At 35.0% G+C, this 22,874-nt stretch overlaps 1 protein-coding gene across 1 annotated transcript in view; it reads left to right on the forward strand.

Moving 5' to 3' along the window:
* The window catches only part of CRISPLD1 (cysteine rich secretory protein LCCL domain containing 1), a 91,445-nt gene that overhangs the window by 58,851 nt on the left and 9,720 nt on the right, over window positions 1–22,874 (forward strand). Inside the window, exons 3-6 of the mRNA XM_032222216.1 lie at window positions 18,358–18,476; window positions 18,595–18,727; window positions 21,042–21,157; window positions 22,498–22,598. Coding sequence (XP_032078107.1) covers window positions 18,358–18,476; window positions 18,595–18,727; window positions 21,042–21,157; window positions 22,498–22,598 — 469 coding nt within the window. The remainder of the gene's footprint in view (window positions 1–18,357; window positions 18,477–18,594; window positions 18,728–21,041; window positions 21,158–22,497; window positions 22,599–22,874) is intronic.

The following is a 22,874-nucleotide window of genomic DNA, read 5'->3' on the forward strand; positions in this document are numbered from 1 at the left end:
ATGTAGACAACAAGGAAGTAGAGGGGGGAGAAAAAGGGTGTGAAGGAATGAAGAGATGAGTGGGAAAGAGAGACTGTTAGCATTTGTGACGTAATAAAAATTTTGAGTAAAGGAGAAAAAGGAAGAAATATTGAAATGAATAAATGAAAGTGTGTTTCTAAAAGAAAGGGGAATGGATGTAGGATATTTAATAGGTTTGATGTTACAGAGAGAAATTGATGAATATATTCATGGAAATGAGAGTGGAATACGCATGGAAGTTAAACTATATCCCAGAAAAAAAGGTTATTATTTAGATGATAGTGTAGGAAGCAGTAGGAATGTGCATGTTGGTGATAAGGTTGTATACATTTATTCATGCATGCATTACTCTATGCACAGAACATTTCCCAGGTCCAAACATTGTTATGTTCCTGTGTTGACTCAAAATTATGCTTGGTCTGGGAAGATCAGTGGCTGAGCTGGCAGGAAGGAACAAAATGGAAAGAGGAACACCAACTTTAATTTTTGAACTATAATTTCTTTAAGAGTCGTGGTGACTCAGTGGTTAGAACGCAGTGTTCAGCTCACTGCCAGGAGTTCGATTTTGACCTGCTCAAGGTTGGCTCAACCTTCAATCCTTCCAAGATCAGTAAAATGAGGATCCAGATTGTTGAGGGCCATGTGCTTACTCTGTAAACCACTTAGAGAGGGCTATAAACCACTATGAATTGGTATAAATCTAAGTACTATTGATATTGCTATTCAATATATGAAACAAAATGTATTTACTGTGCATACCTACAAGTTGGTTATGATTGCATTTTACACTCTAGTGCAGGGGTGTCAAACTCAAGGCCCGTGGGCTGGATCCAACCCATGGGCTCAACCTGGAAACAATGAAGGAACAGCCCACCATGCTTCTGCCAGAGAAAATGGAGGATGGGAGAGCCACCCGCAGCCCTTCCGATCTCTGACAGAGGGTTGCAGGAGGCAATTGCAGCTGAAAATGGTGCTTGGGAACCACATTTTCGATGGCAGAGCGCTTTGGCCACCACTAGCGCCCGGACATAAGTGATGTTGAGCTGGCCATGCCCACCCTAGTCCCCGAGGTCAAACACAACTCTGATGCAGCCCTCAATGAAATCGAGTCTGATTGGTGATAACAAATGGGTGAATCACAGATTTTGGAAAAAATGGTTTAAGGAAAATATTCTGAAGGAAAGTGTTAGATGACATAATCAGATAGGTCAGACTGAAATGAGAGAGTACATAAAAATGATTGGGCCAGAAATTCCAGAATGAATAAGAATGGTGACAGTGAGTATTTATTAAAAAATACTGCTTGAATTTAATACAAAATTTAATTTTATATACTGTAAATAATTTAATATAAATCTAAAAGTGTGATTAATTTGCCAGTTTGCAATGAAACACCAAGAGAACAAAATTCAAAGAAAATTAGAGATTCTAAATATAGGGTAGTGTGATGTTATGAACTTAAACAACCACTTTGAAAATTAGTGAAGAGGGCTAAACAAGGAACCACCAGCAGAGTGAATAGAATTAAAAATAAATGTGGTAAAATAAATGTGATATAAAACTGAAGTAGGAAAAGGATTATTTCATAGATATGTATGGGAAAGTTAATGATATGTTGAAAAGTGCAATTGATAAAAAGATAAAAAGTCATAAATGCTGTGAGAATATTGAGAAATGGAAAGGCTGCATGTGTTGATGGTATAAGTGAGAAATGTTGAAATATAGATGCATTTGAGACTTAGTTAATATATGTTTCAAGATTGTGTTGGTTCTGATGATCAGAAAATAGTGGTGACACTGAAAGTGTGATTCAAATATCATTAGTAGTCTGTAGATGCCTACAAGACATCCACTCTCCCCACATTCTTGGGCCAAAGCCAGTCACTGACTCATCTGGTGACTGTTCATTGCTGCATTGTTTTCTTCTTCCATAGAATGCCAACATTAGAATTGATTGTGACTGAAAACAGTCCTTGATGCACTAAAATTACAGTACAGACAGCTATGTACATTCAGAAATCATACAAGAGAGGATTGGTCAATAACAAGTACAATAGCAAGAACAATAACTGTGAATGACACAATCAGTTCAAGAGCAAAAGAGTATCTAAAAATAGGGCTCATTGAACTGAAGATAATTCATCCTTGATAGCTAATAATTATATTCTGAAACAGGAAGTTCTAGTCAGAATTATTCTAATGGGCATGGTATTATAAGTTAAGTGATAAATAGATACTTAATTTTGGTTTAAAGTTTTAGGACAAAATTTTAATTTTATAAAAGCACTTAAAATGGCAAAAATTGGAAGGCCAATGTAATAATATTGCTTGCCCCTCACCCCAATATAAACTTGCCTGCTTTAAAGATAAAAAAGGGAGAAATATTTTGGGAGATAGTCTCTTAATTTTATGCATGTTTAGTTAGTCCTATAATTGATAAAATTTAAGATATTCTTTTACTAATGATAAAGTAGCAAGCAATAAAATAAAAAACTACAGAGTTATTTTATGAAATGTATTGTGGAAGGAGTTTGGAAAAAGTCTGATTAAAATGAAATATTATTATGATAGTGAGCAATATTTGAAAAGTAAACGGCAGTTACCTAGTCAGTAGGCAAATGCAATCCATAGATTTTTTTCTTTAACAGCTTACTTTAGGTATTTAGGTATTTTAGGTATTTATTGGGATTTATATGCCGCCCTTTTCCCTGAGGGGACTCAGGGCGGCTTACAACCACAGGGGAGGGGAAGTGCAAGGTCAAAACAAAACAATATGTGAACAACAGAAAAATAATAAAACCCAACTTTCATTCAGCAATCAAACAAACACTCGGGCGGGTAATTAGGAGCCTATCCCCAGGCCTGCTGGGAGAGCCAGATCTTGAGGGCTGCGCGGAAGGTCTGGATAGTGGTGAGGGTGCGGATCTCCATGGGGAGCTCGTTCCATAGGGTCGGGGCAGCAACAGAAAAGGCTCTCCTCCGTGTGGTCGCCAGTCGGCATTGAATGAATGAATGAATGAATGTAGGAGAGTTTATTGTATATATGCTGATTTTTTAAAAGTATGGTAAAGTGAATAGGCTTTAATGATGGAATGTTTTGTGCCATATAAAATTGAAGGTTTGTTGAGGAATGTAATAAGATGATATACAATGGAAATAAACCAGGTAGAAGAATTAATTATATGCTTAATCCTGGTTCAACATTGATTAGGGAAAAAGACACAAATAAGTGCTATCCCCTTGATTGTTTAGAATAGGGGGTGTCACACTCAAGGCCCATGGGCTGGATCTGACCCATGGGGTGCTTAGAACTGGCCTGTGGAATCTGGCTCTGGAAACAGTGAAGGACCGGCCATTGGTGCCTCTGCCAGTGAAAATGAAGCTTGTATGTGGCCCTCCTGAGCACCTTTTGGCAGAGGGCTGCAGGATATCGAGCTGGCCATGCCCACCCTGGCCACAGTCACCCTAGCCATGGCCACATGGTTCTCCGAGGTCAAAACACAACCCTGATGTGGCCCTCAATGAAATCGAGTTTGACACCCCTGGTTTAGAATATGTTGGCTGACGATGTATCTTTTGTATGCAGAATAAGTTGTGATGTTGATGAAAACACAAATTGTTTGTAGAGAATTTTAGATTCATTCAAGCAAAATGAATAGAAAGAAAATGTATTAGCAACCAAGGTAGTTGTGTTTGAAGAAAAAAACAGGAGGAGGAGCCAAGGTCACGACGATATGGTCGTGTGGTCTCGATGCTCTGAGACCGCAACCAATACTTTTACCACTGGGTGGTCCAACGGACCTAAACCGTCCTGAAGAGACAGTGAACAGGAAGAATACGTCTTGTTGATCTCGGGGATATCGCAAAATCCCTGAAAGAAGCAAGAGAAGTTCTTCAAGATGGTGGCAAAAACTCCAGCCAAAGCTGACGAAGTCAGGGCAGCTCCAAAACAGAATGATAAGGAAAGAGAAAGTGTTTCCAGCTGGTGAGGAACTTTTACTGTTTTAAAAAGAGACTGCCTATAAAAACTTAAAGATTAATTTAAATTGAGGAATAGAAGTGTCAAGCGGTAGAATTAAATTTGGAATGGTTTTGGACAGTGGTTATATTATTTTTAAAATGCTATCTTCATGGATGGAATGTATGCAAGCCTTTTGAAATGGATGGATTAAATTTTCTTCTTCTACCTTCTTTTTATGATTCTCTGTAATCTATAGGCTAAAGGTTTCCTCTTTCATTGCTGTGGGTATTTTTCTAATTCATTTAAAGATTGGACTCCTTTTTCTAACTTGAAATACAAAAAAGATACAAAAGAAAACTTTTTAACAGCATTACCGCTGCTTGGAGGCTGAGAGGTTTTTGCTCTTTCACGGATTGTTTTTGACTTGGCACCGCGGGATTTTACTGCTTGGCTACAAAGAGTGATAAGAGGGGAAGCACACAGATGGCCCTTTGAAGTCGAAACAACATCCTTTGTAAACCTATGCTTTAATCTTATTAACCTTCCAAGCTAGAGCAGCTGTGTTTGTTAGAATGGCACAACTTCAAAGGAAAAAAGAGTTCTCAAGTTTGCAAAAGATACTATCAGAAATAAAGAAATTATCAAATATATGAAAGAATAGATGAAAATCTGGAATACTTAGAGCACATAACAATAAAATATGATGAAAAAATTGAGGATGTTTATCAAATGCAAGACGGGGTGATTGAAACTCAAAAAACTGAAGTGGAAAATGAATATAAAGAGATTAAATCTGCTGATATTGATGGTAATTGATTTGTTCCTGAAAAGAAAGAATGGAATACTGAAAGAGGAAGTAAATGGAGAGGAAATCTATTCCAGAGGGCAGGATATAGAAGAAGAAAAAAATTAAAGAATCTGTAGACTCAAAGAAAGAAATTCTACTAGCAAAAGTATTGATAACACTGCTGACAATCAAAGACAAGCTGAATAAGGAAACAGAAAGAGGGCATCAAGTATATGAGAGATCTTGCAAGCAAGGAGTTGCTAAGAGAAGTCCATACAAAGCTGATCAAGAAGATGATTAGAAGATTGGTACCACAAATGGCAGAAGATATGAAATTGTTTTGTTATTAGAAAGATACAGGTTGATAAATGGAAGAATATAATTTAAAACTAGTTAAACCTAGTGAAATTTATTGATAATAGATATAGCTTAAATAAATAACTGATAATGTTACTAATGTATACAATGTGTAGTGTTATGAGTATAATTGGATATGAATATTGAACAGTACCCATGAAAGGAAGATTAGCAATCCCTGTGGATTATATAAACGATATTATTATTATTATTATTATTATTATGTGGATTATATAAAAAGGATAATATAATAATAAATAATAATAATAATAATAATAATAATAATAATAATAATAATAATTGGGTGGGGCCCGACTAGTAACCAATGCCAAATCCGGCGAAACAACTGGCCGCTGTGATACAATTGTACAACAACAACAATAATAATTTGATTTAATATTTTAATATTAAAACAGTAACAAACTGGTGGGAACATCAGCCTGAAAAAGTCACCGAAAATCAGATGGTCAAGATCTTGTGGGATTTCCGTATACAAACGGACAAAATACTGGCACATAATACACAGACATCACACTGGTTGAGAAAAATAAGGTCACAATCATAGACATCGCAATACCAGGTGATAGCAGGGTTCCAACAAGGAACATGAAAAAATCGCAAGATACCAGGACTTAAAAATCGAAATTCAACGACTATGGCACAAACCAGCAGTGGTAATTCCAGTGGTAATTGGCACACTGGGTGCTATTCCAAAAGCACTGGAATTACATTTAAAACAGTTAAAAATTGACAAAATCACCATCAGTCAAATGAAAAAAGCCGCACTGCTTGGATCTGCACGCATATTACGAAAATACGTTAAGACGTCCTAGGCCCCTGGGTGGGGCCCGACTAGTAACCAATGCCAAATCCGGCGAAACAACTGGCCGCTGTGATACAATTGTACAATAATAATAATAATCGAAGTAAAGAACAAAAATCTACTGAAGGCCCAACAGACGAAACAAGAATACAGAAAAGATGTGATAAAATCAAGAATGGAGAGTTGGCAGAACAAAGCACTGCATGGCCAATTTCTGGAAAAAATAAAAGATAAAGTGGACAGTGAACAAACTTGGTTATGGTTAACAACAGGTACATTAAAGAAAGCAACAGAATCACTAATCCTGGCTGCGCAAGAACAAGCTATCCGCACAAATGCCATTAAGGCCAAAATCGAAAAATCCTCTGATGATGCCAAATGCAGACTTTGCAAAGAAGCTGATGAAACTGTTGATCACATACTCAGCTGCTGTAAAAAAAATCGCGCAGACTGATTATAAATTGCGGCACAATTCAGTAGCACAAATGATCCATTGGAATTTGTGCAAAAATTATAATATTAAAACAGCAACAAACTGGTGGGAACATCAGCCTGAAAAAGTCACCGAAAATCAGATGGTCAAAATCTTGTGGGATTTCCGTATACAAACCGACAAAATACTGGCGCATAATACACCAGACATCACACTGGTTGAGAAAAATAAGGTCACAATCATAGACATCGCAATACCAGGTGATAGCAGGGTCACCGAGAAGGAACATGAAAAAATCGCAAGATACCAGGACTTAAAAATCGAAATTCAACGACTATGGCACAAACCAGCAGTGATAATTCCAGTGGTAATTGGCACACTGGGTGCTATTCCAAAAGCACTGGAATTACATTTAAAACAGTTAAAAATTGACAAAATCACCATCAGTCAAATGCAAAAAGCCGCACTGCTTGGATCTGCACGCATATTACGAAAATACGTTACGACGTCCTAGGCCCCTGGGTGGGGCCTGACTAGTAACCAATGCCAAATCCGGTGAAACAACTGGCTGCTGTGATACAATTGAATAATAATAATAACAACAACAACAACAACAACAACAACTAAGTTAGATACAATTAAAGTTTTGATTATTGGGGGAAATATTATGATACAGGATATAGTCAAGTAAGGGAGGGATAAGAATAACAATCCATATATAGATATGGGTGTAACATAAGGAAACTGGATGTAAACTTTAAACAGTGATTTGGAAAGGAGGATTAGAAAACTTTGTTATTAAATATTGTGGATGTTTAGCTAGAGCAGGACATAAGGATTTAGTGTTAGTGGAGGATTTTAGAAATAGTAATTGAAAGGTCAGTATGTGGTTATGTATTTAACTTTGGTATATTTATGATGTAGGACGTTTAAACAATTATAGTCAAATGAAAATGGAGATATAATGATGGTGACATGTACAAATATTTGAGTTAAAATACTTAAGTTAATATGAACTATGTTTGTTGACTGGAAGAGATGCACGAAAAAAATTTTTTGTAATCAACTGATACACTTTCTATAGCATGTAAAGAAGGATGATGTATTTGTTTTGAATTAAAAAAAAAAACAAAAAAAACAGATCAAATGCTTGCATGTTGTACATTTAAAAATTAGAGTAAGCAAGTGAATTTTGTGCTCTTTAGTGTGATGTTGACTAAAGATATAGAAATAGATGGAAAATGTTCAAGCAAATGTTAGTAGAAAAGAATTGGGTCTTATGGGAAGTATTGTGAGGAGTAAAAGTGCATTAGAAGAAACAAAATGATTGTGTATAAGTCTTATTCTGCTCACTTGATCACATGGAAGTGAATATTGAGTATGTGAGGAGAAAAATAAAAGTAGGTTGAATGTAGTGGGATTGTGTATTTGAAAAGTATCTAAATAAAAAGGTAGAAGTTCAAAAATGAACAGAAGATGAATGAAGGAGCATAGTACACAAAGTAAATATAGGATGATGTTGAAAGAAAGCAGGATGGATCATAATATATGCAGGAACAGTGAATGGGTTGAGAAGAAGTTGCTGATAAAAAATCATGTTTGGAATTGATGAGATCCTCAAAAAATATATATGAGAAATTTAAAGAATGAACAACTCTCTCTAAAGAGTGTAGTCTTGACAGAAATAGACATTTTTGCAAGAATAGAAACAGTTACAGTAAAACAGTTACAGCACATCAATAAACTAGAGATACATTTTCTTTTCTTATGTCATTTGCCTTCAGGATTCGCACTTGTCAGGAACACAGTAAATACATGTTGCACATGACCCCTTATTACATATACAGCTGAACAGACTCCTATCTCACATATTCCTTTTCTACCTTACGCAATGTTAGTTTCTTCTCCAAATGGAAGTATCCACATAGAGAAAATGAAGTTAGAATTGAGGAGGAATGACTGCAGTTGACACAAATATTGAAACAAGAGTTTTATTGATAGTCATAACTCAGATAAGATAGAAATATTGTTTATCAATAGAGTTGGAAATAAGCTATAGATTTCAGTCCAGGTGATTTCTGTTCAGAAGCAGAGGTGGCATATCCTTCACTTAGACAAAATGTGTTGGGCTGGCCTTGTTTCCTTCTTAGAATGAATTTGAAACTTTTGCTTCATTTCATAATTGGATACTAGCTACTTTGACACAGCTATTAAGAGATATATAGACAACCGTGTTTAATCATCATGAGCTGAAGATACACACAGACACAAACACAGACACATATCTACATACTTATACACACATATTAAAACATCAGAATGTAGTTAGTTTATTTACCTAAATTAATGAACAGGAAGAAGCGATCTAAACAGAAAAAAGCAACAATGACTTTTACCCTACATTGGTTTAAGGAGGTGTGGTAGCCTAGCAATTAAGATGCTGGACTTGTGGACCAGAAACGTGGCAGTTTGAGACCTAAGCATCATGTGCTGGGTTGAGCTCCCATTCTTGTCCCAGCTTTTACCAACTTTGAAAGTATGCAAATACAAATAGATAAACAGATACCACTTCAGTAGGAAGATAACAGCATTCCATGCTTCTTGACATATAGTCATGCTGGCCACATGGAAATGTTTTTGGACAACCCCGATTCCTTGGCTAGGAAATAGAGATGAGTACCCGCCCCCTAGAGTCAAACACAATTGGACAGGGGAAATCTTTACTTTTTAAATATTGGTTTACTTTCAGAGCTTTCAGTGAATGTGTGAGTTGAAATAATGCTTTAACCACATAATTGAAGCCTCTTCCCTTTTTGTCTGTATCATGGATGATGCCTGATTGCTTGGTGTTCTTTCATACAAATCGTACTAAATACTGCTATTCCAAAACATAACTAGTTGCATGGATTACACCAGTTGACATGCAAAAATTATGTTTGTTTCTGTTTTGCTTCTTTATTTGTAACTCCATAATTTAGGAACCTGATAGCTGGAAAAAAATGATTTTCAAACAAACTTCAAAATAGCTTCTAGAATATGTTCTTGTTTATCCCAGTTAAATCTGAATTAATGCAGTTAGCAATAGCAATAGCAGTTAGACTTATATACCGCTTCATAGGGCTTTCAGCCCTCTCTAAGCAATTTACAGAGTCAGCATATTGCCCCCACAGTCTGGGTCCTCATTTCACCCACCTTGGAAGGATGGAAGGCTGAATCAACCTTTGAGCCGGTGAGATTTGAACCGCTGAACTTCAGATAACAGTCAGCTGAAGTGCCTGCAGTACTGCATCCTAACCACTGCGCCACCTCGGCTCATTGTACCTCAAGTAAATTATTTTGAGATATTGCCTTACATATTCTGAAGCACTGATTTAAAACATTTTGAGAAGTAAAGAATCTAACAAGTGAAATGACCAGTCTATTTAGGGCATACTCCACTTTTGCAGTAATCTGCAATCTGGCTAGTTCTTCAAGGATCACAATAAACAATCCCCGACTGGTGGTCCCTGACTTCGAATCATTTGTTTATTGGCCGTTTGAACTTGCAACAGCACTGAAAAAAGTGTTCCATCACTGGAGGCTTTTAAGAAGAGACTAGGCAGCCACTCTGGAATGGCAGAGTCTCCTGCTTGAATGGGGGTTGGACTAGAAGACCTCTAATGTCAGACCTTCAAGCCATCTTTTACCTTTTGGACTTCAGGCCTGCCACATTTTCTACTGTGAGAAAATGGGAGGGGGATTATACAGAGTGTGGGTGATATGTAACCATAATAACATTCTTTCTCAGAAAGTCAAGGTCATCTTGTCCTGTAGCTGCGATGAGGTGACTGGGAGGATCTTCTGTTTTGGATGGTACCTGATTGGATCGTGTGATAGACACATGGGTGCTGGGGGGACTTGAACTTTCTTTTGGTTGGGGAAAACCTGGAAACATTCAGATTCCGGTTATCCCAGATGTGCCAATATGACATCTCTAATAAAATGGAACTTTGAAGAAACTCTAACCTTGGAGTCTTCTTTCGTTAGGGGTGTTACTTGGAACTCTGACATCTAAGCTCCCTTCCAACTCTGTTATTCTGTTATTCTGTTATTCTATCTTGTTAGGTGACTTACAACTGTATTTCACATTTATGACTGTTGCAGAATCCCCATGGTCACGTGATCAAAATACAGATGCTTGGCAACTGATATATTTATGTTAGATGCAGTGTCCCGGAGTGATGTGATCACCTGTCAAGCAAAGTCAATAGAGAAGCCATATTTAGTTAATAACCATATTACTAATTTAACAACTGCAGTGATTCACTTAAACTGTGGTTAGGTCATAAATGGGACAAATTCTCTTAACTGTCTGGGCTCAATTGTGATTTTAAATTGAAAATTCCTGTAATAATATCCAGGCTAAGGTTTTCGTTCAGGAAGTCCTTAAATACAATTAAAGTAAATGAAAACATTTTGTCAGAAACAATAGTACTGGGCAATCCAGAGTAATCAATAGTCAAGTAGTACTAGAATACCATGATTTCTAACTGGATATTTTTTTAGTTTGCTAAGATTATTTTAATCCATTTTGGGAAGGAATTTACCACAATCAGTATGAGTTTTAACTGTAGCATTTTGGAAACCCAAGTGTTAGGATTAGGTACATGCATTACAAATGAATACTGTAAGCAATTCTGTTCACCAGTGTAGCTGCTTTATTTTTAGAAGCAGGCAATCTATTACTTCACATTTTTTCTTCAAAAAGCTATGTAGTCAAACCTTTGACAAAAGCAAAACAGTGCACAACTCCTATTCTATGAAGTAAGATGACAGTTTTTGAATTCTTGAACCAGGATCCTAGTTTAGTTGTCATGAAATTGCTGTTTGTAGTCATAAATGATCATGCAGGCATTAACATCACTATCTTTATTGTTTCTTTTTTATAAAAAAAGCCCTTATAAAATTAATGAAAACTTCAAAAAGAAGAAAAAGGAATATGTGCTGACAGTATTTGGGGGTCAGTAAGCCAAATAATGTCTTAAGTGCTCAATTTAAGGATATATATAGTTTCCACAAAATAATAGATCAGTGGAATGACTTGCCTCCAGAAGTTGTGGGTGCCCCAACACTGGAAGTTTTTAAGAAGAGATTTGGACAATCATTTTTCTGAAGTGGTATAGGGTTTCTGCCTGAACAGAGGGCTGAACTGAAGATCTCCAATGTCTCTCCCAATTCTGTTATTCTGTTAATGGTAGTGAGTAGTGAAGCATTTGTTCTTCAAAGTGAAATGATAATCATAGAAAGGTAAGTAGGGGTCACTTATCAGCAGTGAATTCATTTATCCCTGCTCCCCACCTAAATGATAAGAGGAGTAAGTCATAATATTCCCCATCCATGACTTTTAATTTCTTAATAGGAAATTCATTCTAGTTATTTATGCACAACAAAGGAGAAAGGTAAAAGGTGAGACATTAGATTGAGAGAAAGGACTAACCCAGAAAGAATAGTGAAATCAACTTCTGAAAGAGTAATTGTAAATCAAAACTTTTGCCCATATAGATTTTAATCTGTGTTCAGTAGCATTTTGCTGGACATATTTTTACTTTTTGGAAAACCTGATGACATTTGTGCCTCAGAAGAATTGAAAAAAGAAAAGAGAAGGACGTGAAAATCATAGGTAAGGGATGCAGTTTTTAAAAATAAATAAATATAACATTATAAGAAACAGCTGAGAAGAGGCAAAGGAAACCCCCAAAAAGGGAGAGTCGGGCAACTGAATTTTTTTTTTAAATCAACCATAATTGCTTAGGATCATTTGTCAAATCATCCTCAGTCCAAGGAAAGCATAGAAAAGATTGCAATCTTATTCACTGTAAATATGAGAATACCAGGAAATAACACACTGTGGACTGTAGCTGGAATGCAAAGCAACTTTTTACAAAGAAAATTATACTTTATAGGCCACTGGAATCTAAGTAAAAGTGGGGTGGGGGAAGAGAAATTTGGAATCCAATAAAAAATGAGATAAGAAATTTCTACTTGGAGACTGCTTCTGGACTTTGGTGCTTGAGATAAAAAAAAGAAACTTTGATTTTGGGTTTTACTGATTAGATTGATTTGTCGTTATAGAAATAGCTAGTTTATACTACTATGGAAAGTAAAAGTTGAGGTTCAATGTTAATGCTTTATTCTATTGCAACAGAGAGAGTCCGAAGTCAACGCCTTTTTTTCCTCTTTCCCCCTCTCTTCCTCATTTCTCTTCTCCCTTCTCTTCCCCTATTGTGTCCTACTATTGCTTTGTAGTTTTGTATTTTATTCTAATACATGTTGAAAATAAAATTTAAAAATGATATAAGAAATAGGGTATGAGATAGGGAAATTCAGGAATGCAGAGAGATAAATACAGTAGAGCAGAAAGAACATAAGAAAGGGAACTGGGAGCATAATATGTTTCTATGATATTTATATTATTAGAAGAAGAAAGTTACAGCTGAGAGGAATTCAGCATAGGGTAGTGGTTGATATAAGTACAATAAAACAATTTTATGTATATGTACGGTATTTTACTGTATCAAAATCAATAGTGTTTTTTTTCTTTGTACCATCTCTTCCTTGCTGCGAATACAGTTTCCATTTTTAACTACAAATATCCTGGCCTATACAGTGACTGATTTTCATATGTGGCACATTTAACCAGAAACTATTTCAAAGTGAAAATTATCTTCCTCCTTGGCTTTCTTGTTTCCTGCTCAACTTCAAACCTTAGTGGAAGTGAATGAGATTCCATGCTTGAGTCTAGAGGCTATTGACCTAGTATCAAGAGGGCTGAACAATGTCAACTCTGTTTTTATTCTTATCTTGAACTGTTCATCACTATATTAGATGGGTGGCCAAAAAAGCAGATAGATACTCAGTCTTTGTTGTGATATCTATGGATACAGAGGCAGGAATGGTTTACAGAATATAAATACAACTGAGAAAAATGTTAAAGCAAAAAACAGGACTGTGGACACAAGAAATTCACAAAACATTGTCGCAATAGTTCCACAAGATAGAGATAACTTCATCATATTTTATTTTGCAGTGAGCTTTAATCTATGCAGGGAGCTTCTTTAGTTGAAATTAATTACTTTGGCAAAGATTATTGGAAATATTTAGAAGATTTTTCTCCTCTTAATTTATGATATTACCACACTAGATGAGGGAATAGAAGGGGAACTGATCAAATTTGCAGACAACACTAAACTGACAGAAATAGCCAGGAGATAGAGTCAAGATCCAGATGGATCATGACAGAATTGAGCACTGGGCTCTTTCTAACAAAATGAAATTCAGTGTAGGGAAAAGTAAGGTTTTACACTTATGTGAAACCTGGCTCAATAGCAGTAACTATGAAAGGGAACTTGGAGTCCTAGCATAGTTAAATATGAGCCAACAGTGTGCAGTAGCAGCCAAAAAAACCCAACACAATCCTACACATTAACAGAGGAATAGAATCAGATTATCTGAAGTATTAGTACTGCTTTATAAAACTTTAGTAGGACCACACTTAGAATATTGCATCCAGTTTGGGTCACCATATTATTAAAAAAAATACGTAAAGGATCTGGAAGACTGCAGAAAAGATTAGTGGGTTAGAATCTAAAACATGAAGAATGTTAGCAGGAATTTGGGTTTCTCTAGTCTGGTGAAAAGAAGGACTAGGAGTAACATGATAGCAGTATTCCAATATCTCAGGAGTTGCCATAAGGAAGAAGGGGGTCAATCCAAAGCAGCAGAAGACAAGAAAATAATGGATGGAAATTAAGCAAGGGGAAAAGTATGAGAACAATTAACAAGTGCACTAGACTTGATTGTCTAGTCTCTTCAGAAGTTTTGGACTAAAAGACCTCCACAGTCCCTTCCAACTCTGTTATTCTGTACTGTTCTGCTTTCAGTCATTGGAGCTCCAATGCCTTTTATAGTGCTTTTTTTTATTTACCTAGCGCCTTCTAGGCAGTTTTGACTCCTGGTGACAGCATGGATTAGTCCAGCAGCTTTATTGGCTGCATTGTGTTTATTGGCAAGGGTTCCAAAAATGGTTTGCCGTTGACTCCGTAGTGCTGAAAGAGAGAAGTTACCCAGCCACCGCTGAGTCTAAGGCAGGACAGTTTCTAGCCTGATGGCTTAACCACTGGATCAAATTAGGACCTCTTATCTCCTATTACAAACCTATTAAATTCTCATTCACAAATATATTCATTATTCTGTGATATGTATAAATCATGTACAGGCAGTCCTGAACTTACAACTGGTCACTTAATGACCATTTAAAGTTACAACAAACCCTAAAAGTCACTTATAAACCAGTTTTTAAGTTACAACTGGACTTTTTGCAAGTTTCCAGCACTTACATCTGGTTTCCAACAAAAAATACCCATTGGTAAAATTGATTCATGTGATGATTATTCACTTAATGACAACGGCATTCACTTAACAGGCATAAAAAAATGTCAAAACATCAAGTCTGGTCAGATGCTGCCACGCTTATGACTGCAATGACTTACAATTGTAATTCCTGGCTCAATTATCATCACTAGCTGACACCTATCTATAAGTGCTATAATCCAATTTTTTTCATACAGATTTGGGTATATTATGAAGTGCAGCAGAGATTTTTTTCAGATTGTGTTTAATTTATAAAAATTAAAAAAATGTATATATATATTGTACTTTCTAAGAAAAACAATCTTTTCTTAAAACTGTTTTCCAAATAGCTTAGGTCCTAGTATATTTAATGATTGATAAAACAGATTAATATTTTTCTAAACTTTTAAAAGTTTATTGGCACTCAACATGCATAATAGAAACATAATTTCTTTTTTATGGCAAACATTTTAATATAGTGAATGTAATACTGTATCAATTATAAAATTATTAGAATAAATCCATCAGTAGATTCTTGCATCTTAGCTGCTATGCATCCAATCTAACCCTATGTGTCATTTATAGGAAATTCTGTTCCTCAAGCCTGTTTCTTTACTTCAGATAACTCTATAATTAAAATTAATAATGTCGTATTTTAGCCTTCTCTATATTTTAACAAACAATAAATATAGTGTATTTTCCAAAAGTAAATGCCAGCCATACTGTACTGTACTGTACTCTGATATTTACTTTACCACTCTATTTCTTATATATAGAATGAATACAACATTGAGACCTTATATCATGCCACAGTAAATGTTTACTTCTGTTGGTGCCAACTGTGTGCCTTACTATACTAGGTATGAATCTTACCTTTTTATTATAGTTTGCACATTTTACATCTACCTCTGAAAGTGTTCTGTTTCTGTTCTATATTCCAAAGACTTCTTTGTCAGAAATACCTTACTTTATTCGTACTTTATTCACAGGAACACTCATTACTGACTGAGAATTCATCAAAATGACAAAATGTGTGCTATGATACCATTCTGTAAGCTTCACCCCTACATCTTTATGCGAGGCAAGCATGGAAGGGATGAAATTTGTATCATATTATAACACATTTGTGTCATTTGCCTTTTCTTGACCTCTCCATAAATGCCCTTCTTCTCTATGTAAAAGTGCTTAAAAAGATTACTTAAGTATGTCCCACTTCAGAGTGAAAATTGTGACTTGCGATAAACTGAACATAACTTGGTATTTTAGGATCTTGGAGTTATGTTAGTAATTAGAATGATAGAATTTTAAAGGCTTTTCCTGCATACAATAGGTACTAGAGAATCTTTTGAATAAGGGTTGCTCTCTTTACATCCGATTTGTTTTAATTGAGTAAGTTGGTTATTGAGTTTTGATATGCTTTTTATCCATTTACTAGATCAGGGGTGTCAAACTCACATCGTCACGGCGTCATCACGGGACTTTTTCTTCTTCGCTAAACTAGGTGTGGATGTGGTCAGCACATGACACATCTGGCCTGTGGGCCGCGAGTTTGACGCCACTGAACAAGGTCATGGCCATATTTGACCTGGGTTTACAAGGCAGCCACAAATCACAGCTAGTATGGTTATCAGCAAACCTCTAACACATTGTTGGAAATAAAACAATCAAAGTTTATAAATATATAATACAAATAATATGTAGCTTTTTCTCTATGTGTTTTTGCTCTGCTTTTACTATTTGTAAAACACGTAGGCTCTTCTTTCAGCCAGCATCTTCAGTTATTCAGTTATTTTCTTTTTTTCTTCTCTTTTCTTTCCAAATGCTGAGAATTGCAGGATTTTGATTTAAGTATTTTATAGGACTTTCTTCTTATCATCTTTTTAAAAAAGACCAGGAGAATTATGAATTTACATGTAAAACTTGTGTGTTATGAGGTATATAACTATATTTAAATAATGTGTTTTCTCTAGAAAACACACACATTTACAGAATAACAGAGTTGGAAGGGACCTTAGAGGTCTTGTAGTCTAAACCCCTGCTCAGACAGGAACCCTATACCATTTCAGAAAATGGTTGTCCAATATCTTCTCAAAAACCGCTAATGTTGGAGCACCTACAACTCTTGGAGACAAGTAGTTCCACTGATTATTTGTTTTAACTGTCAAGAAATTTCTCCTTAGTTCTAGGTTGGTTCTCTTCTTGATTACTTTCCATCCATTGACTCTTGTCCTATCTTTAGGAGCTTTGGAGAATAGGTTGATCCTGTCTTCTTCATGGCAACTCCTTTGATATTGGAACACTGTTATCATGTCATCCCTAGTCCTTCTTTTCTTTATATATATGTTTTCGGCTTCGTGCTTGTGCGAGTAAAGCGTGGTCGGAGCTGCTGTCTCTCTATAAATCTTGGTGTGTGTGTGGAGTGTTGGCTTTGTTGCTGTAAGTGGGTTGATTGGCTATGTAGTTGCATCCTGATTGGTAGATGGAGTTGATGTTTATAGATTGGTCGGCTGTTTTGTATCATCCTGTGTGGCTGAGGTGCTGTCTGTCTGTCCGTTGTTCTTTTGTGTTGTACAACCTGGGTGGTGGGTGGTGCTTGTTTGTTGATTAGGGTTGGTTTCCAGATGTCTGGTAGGCGGGAGGTATAGTCATATTTATTCATGTTGTGGGCGTGTTTTTTCTATTTCGATGGCTTCCATAATTATTCTCTTGTTGAAGTGTTTAGTTTTGGAGATTAATTTAAGGTGCTGGAAAAGGGAGGAAGTTTTTTTCTTTTTTTCTATATATATCAATTAGCATTGGTCATGGATCAGTATTCAGAAATCTTTTTATGTTTGTGTATGTTTGTGCCAGGTACATTCCTGTTGTATTTGCCCAAGCAGTTAAGAAATTCCAACACAAGCTGTTCTCTAGTTAAAGAGGAACCATAATAAAAATAATAGTAGAAACTTACTCTAAGCGTGTTTTTTAATTAACTAATTAAAATATTTAATATTTGTGGTATATAGTTGCAGGAACAACCTTCTAAATTATTAAATTATAGGGACACATTTATGAAAAAAAATACATTTTTTTTCTTCTGCTACCAGACTTATGTTCCTGTTTATGAGAAAGGCTTCCTGTTTTTTATTGTTTCTTTCTTCATTATAAATAAAAGTTTAATCGAGGATTGCCACATCTAGAGACAGAAAGATATTGCAAGGAAGATGGCACTTCTTCAGACCAGTATCCACTTCTAGACAAATAATACAAACCCAGAAATGTTAATGATACCTGATCATGAGGTTAAATATTAATGCTGAAAATATTTCTTACTTTATATTAAAAAATTGTCTAGATCACCATGATGCAGCATTTGGGTTATATAGTATATAATGTGGATTGCATATACATTGGTAGAAAGCTTTATTGGAAGCAACAATTTGGACTTGATGGATACTTTTCTCTAATATTATACTTATAACATAATATATTTTAATAGAGATTTTTCTTAAATTAAAAAAATATTTTATGGATGAATAAAGTATTAATAATTTTAACATATTAGAACCACATCATGTTTATCTTTTCTCTTAATCTTTAAAATGTAGACATGGGATACAGAGTTGGAAAGATCTGCTCAGTCCTGGGCTGAGACATGTCTCTGGGAACATGGACCTGCAAGTCTTCTTCCATCCATTGGTCAGAATTTGGGAGCACATTGGGGAAGGTAAAAAAAAAACAGCCCACCATTATGTTACTCTTACTTTAAAAATAAAAAAACTCCACTATTTCTTTTGTAATATATACTTGAATGATTTGGAAATTTCTTCACTTATTTTTTATAGATATAGACCTCTAACATTTCATGTCCAATCATGGTATGATGAAGTGAGAGACTTTACATATCCATATCCTCAAGAATGCAATCCTTATTGCCCCTATAGATGCTCTGGTCCTGTATGCACTCATTATACTCAGGTAAGTGTTCCTTTTGAAAATGAATAATAGGGTTGAATTCATCACTTTGTGATGGAATAATAGTAATCAAGAGATAAATGATCGGAAAATATGTAAGTCACATGGAGGTTGTATCTGTGTTTAAAAATCTTTTCTCATTTTTTTAAAAATAGCTTGCAGCAATGTATCATCTATTTTTGATTTCTATATGTCATCATTGCAAATAATTTTTTCCTAAGAACACATTTTGATATGAATTTCTTGGAATATATCAGGATATCTATAGCAATCTATATACTTACCATAGTAACTTGGTTGATGAATGAACTGATTAACTTACTGATTGAGTTATTTTCTGAAATGAACCAATTAGCCCTTAGATAAAGCTTACATGTTCGTTTGTGTGCTTGGAGCAAAATACAAATTTAACAATTTTGCTAAAGAAAACTGACTTGATTTTAAAGTTAGATGTTTCCCTACATCTGATAAACAATTTACATTCATGTTTACCAAAAGCAATAATAATTTAAACTGCAATTAATATAATTAAAACTTGTATTTTAAGTAAAATTATTTATTTTTCAAATTTATAACTCCTTCCATTGTAATAATAAAAGTTGTTCTCATTTAGTAACTGCCTTACTTAGACACTGTTCACAGTTATAAAAGTGATGAAGTAACAATACAATCAATCTTCACATTTATGTTTGGTGCTTAAGTATATCAGAGGGTACTGGAGATCTTTATATTAAACTTTTTCTCTTTATGAAATAACAACATAAGTATTACAACATTTATCTATTATATCCAATTTGAATCCTTCTTTTATATTTTTTTCTCCATTTATATTTAAACAGATTTTCCCCCTTTTGTTTCTTCAAATAGTAAAAGTCCAGTTCCTGTCAAAAAGCAATTAAACATTATCATCATTCCCAGTCTAAATCAGAAAATAACTAAGCATCTCCAGAAATAGAAACTCATTATTTTAACCATGAACAAATACATTTATTTAGTATTCTTTCTTCTTTCTTCCAATGATCTTTAAATTTCTAAAACAGAAGTCCTAATATCTGCTTTGTTATACTCTCATTGTCTATTGTCTTACAATTGTTGTCATCTTTATCGGGCCCCTTTTGTAATTTTGCAACTCCAGCAAATTCTGTTTATAAATTGAAAACAAAACATTTATTCACTTCACTTTTCTAATTTATTATTTGTATTTATTTTTTAATTTTTTAAATCTTCATTTAATTTAATTGTAAATCCATTATTTTCTTTTCTTTGTTGCAGTCTAAAATTTTAAAATCCACCTGTAAATCAGTTTCAATTTTATTCAATGATGCCTATTCCTGTTCAATAATAACTGATTGTATTATAGATTTAAATGCTGAAAGACTTCCTGTACCCAACATCAAACATTCTTGTAAGGTAGCCACCTGGTACCCCCTAAAGTCTGACCTTCAAAGTCATCCTATTGATTTCAAAATATAAGCAAACTTTTTTCCCCATGAGAAAGGATTCTTTCAATTATTTTTGAACTTTTCAATCAAGTGCATCTGAGCCTTTAATCCATTTAAAGCTTTCTAAAGCCAACAATAATCATATTTTTGCTGTAATTCCAAAACCTTTTATTATAAATATTTAAACTTGTAGTTAAACATTTTTAAAGGATTTAAGGGAATTCACCCAATGTTTTCAATAATGCTAGCCAATCTGAAGATATAAGGGAATGCATGAATAACCATAAGGAAAGGGAAGAGCAGATACTGTCTAGGAAATAATCAGATAAGAGAGGCAGGAGGCTGCAATCATTTAATAGTCAAAGAAAGAAACTTAAGAAGGAAATGCCTGATAGATCTAACAGTTAAAATTAGTGGGTGGAAAGTTTATACTTTCAGAGTTATAGGATTCTGATAATGAGCCTTACCTCATCTAGTTATGTTTACTGTCTGGTTTACTTAGGAAGGTCATTATAAGATTCTCAATCTTTAAAAATCCAATAGTAAAAGGAAAAAAAAAAATTCAAATGGATTAAGAGATGACCTTTGGTTCATGTAGGTGACATTAGTGGCTATAAGCACAATGAAATCCATGACTCCAGCCAATTACCAGCTTACCACAAAAATGCAGTTTCTGCCCTTAGCTGATAAAATATAGTTGTGTGGAATTCATGTGGGTAATCCTGTTACTCTGGACAGATTTCAGTAGCCCAATTTTGGGTACAATTTTCAGGTGCAATGTGTTCCTTTTTTCTAAAGGAATATCAGTTCACTATGACAGCTCATCAGAATTCAAATTTGGATAAAATTTTATTTTTTTTCCTTTTTTCCTCCAGGTGGTATGGGCAACAAGTAACCGAGTAGGCTGTGCAGTCAACCTATGTCATAATATGAATGTATGGGGACAGATATGGCCAAAAGCAATTTACTTAGTGTGCAATTATTCACCCAAGTAAGTATGACGGTATAGGTGTTAACATAAAAGGCATATCTTAACTCCCCACTGCCACTATTTAATAAAATTATTTAGGATTGTGTTTTGCTTTAGATTGGAGTCACAATATGAAGTAAATGTTTAAACCTTTTGCTTGGAACTGCATCAGAATTAGACATAGAATATAAAATGTAAAAAATATGAAATAATATTGTTGATGGGGAAAAGAAAACTGCTTTCTGCTTTCTGCACAGTATCTCCCTAAGCTTGCAGGAGCTCTTAGCACAGAGTAATATTAGATATTTTGAATTTTTAGAATGCTAGTCAATATAAACCAGTATAAACCAAAGTACAATATTCAGAGTATTCATTGTAATCTGTAAAGCTAGCAGATAATAACAGAAGGGAATTGGCTGGCTACTGTTCATATAAATTCAGTCCTTACATTCAGTAACATGCTGCTGGTCTTCAAATAGTACAGTGAAAACAATCCAATATTCTTTTTATACTAGAATGAGCACATGTAAGCCTGTAACAGTAACAGAGTTGGAAGGTCATCTAATCCAACCCCCTGCTCACGCAGGAGACCTGAACTAGGGATTTGAACCACCGAACTGCCAACCTTTCTGATCAACAAGCTCAGCTACTGAGCCATCTAGCCTGCATGTATCAATGGAATTATACATTGTGCTCAGTTAACGACTGCCTCATTCCATGACTATTCAGACTGACAATGGTGGTAACAAGTAGATTTACAACCAGTCCTCAAATTTACAGCTATTGCAGTTTCCAGGAAAAGCAGAGGAATTACTTAGTTGCAGAAACAGCTCGCTTTCACATTCAAGCCATGCCAGAATGGAAGTCTAAACTAAAAATGATGGATAGCAGTTTATACCCATATTTCAGTCATACAGTATGTTTCCCTTGTGTCGTGTTGCATGCTGCTTTTAGCTCGATGGACAAGTCTTTCCAAATTGCATCTCAGCAAACTTTCTTATCTTTCACCATCCCATTTTTTCTCACCTTGTAAACCAATTGTTGAATATACCCTGGCAGAACTCTTCTGCCGAGCCAGAATAAGGATAAGTGAATGAGTGAACCACTAGCTTGCCTTCCTCAAGGCTCTGTTTTGAGAAAAACTGATGCCAATTCATACTAGGCTGCAGGAAGAAATTCCAACCCTTAAGAATATAGAAAAGATAAATGGGTAAAAGATAAATCTGAGATGATATTGTTTATATCATTCATTTAGGCTGTCCTTCTATGCCTCAGAAGCAGAGGCGTGACAAATCAGGAGGAATAGTGTTTTTCACAGGGATCAGGCACTCCATTTATTTCACTTTGTTTTTTATTCTTAGGGGCAATTGGTGGGGGCATGCTCCATACAAACATGGTCGTCCGTGTTCTGAATGTCCCCCAAGTTTTGGGGGAGGCTGCAGAGAAAATCTTTGTTATAAAGGTATGTAATCATAAAAATAATGTGTATACTGCTAGGTATGTAGTTTTGCTGATGCTTTAGGAGGCAGGCAGTTGTTTTCTGATTTCATAATGAAAAGTATGTGTTATGCAAGGGTTCTATAATGATTGTTTTTTAACGAAGAGTTTTGGGCATAAAAATACAATTAACTTTGTTGTTGTAAACATTTTATAAGCTCCTGAATCACAAACTCAGATGGGTTAAATAATCAGCATTTGAATTCTTCTAATTCTTCTAATAGTAAAAATTACAGTACTT

This window comes from Thamnophis elegans, chromosome 8 (genome assembly GCF_009769535.1).
Source record: "Thamnophis elegans isolate rThaEle1 chromosome 8, rThaEle1.pri, whole genome shotgun sequence".
Taxonomy (NCBI): domain Eukaryota; kingdom Metazoa; phylum Chordata; class Lepidosauria; order Squamata; family Colubridae; genus Thamnophis; species Thamnophis elegans.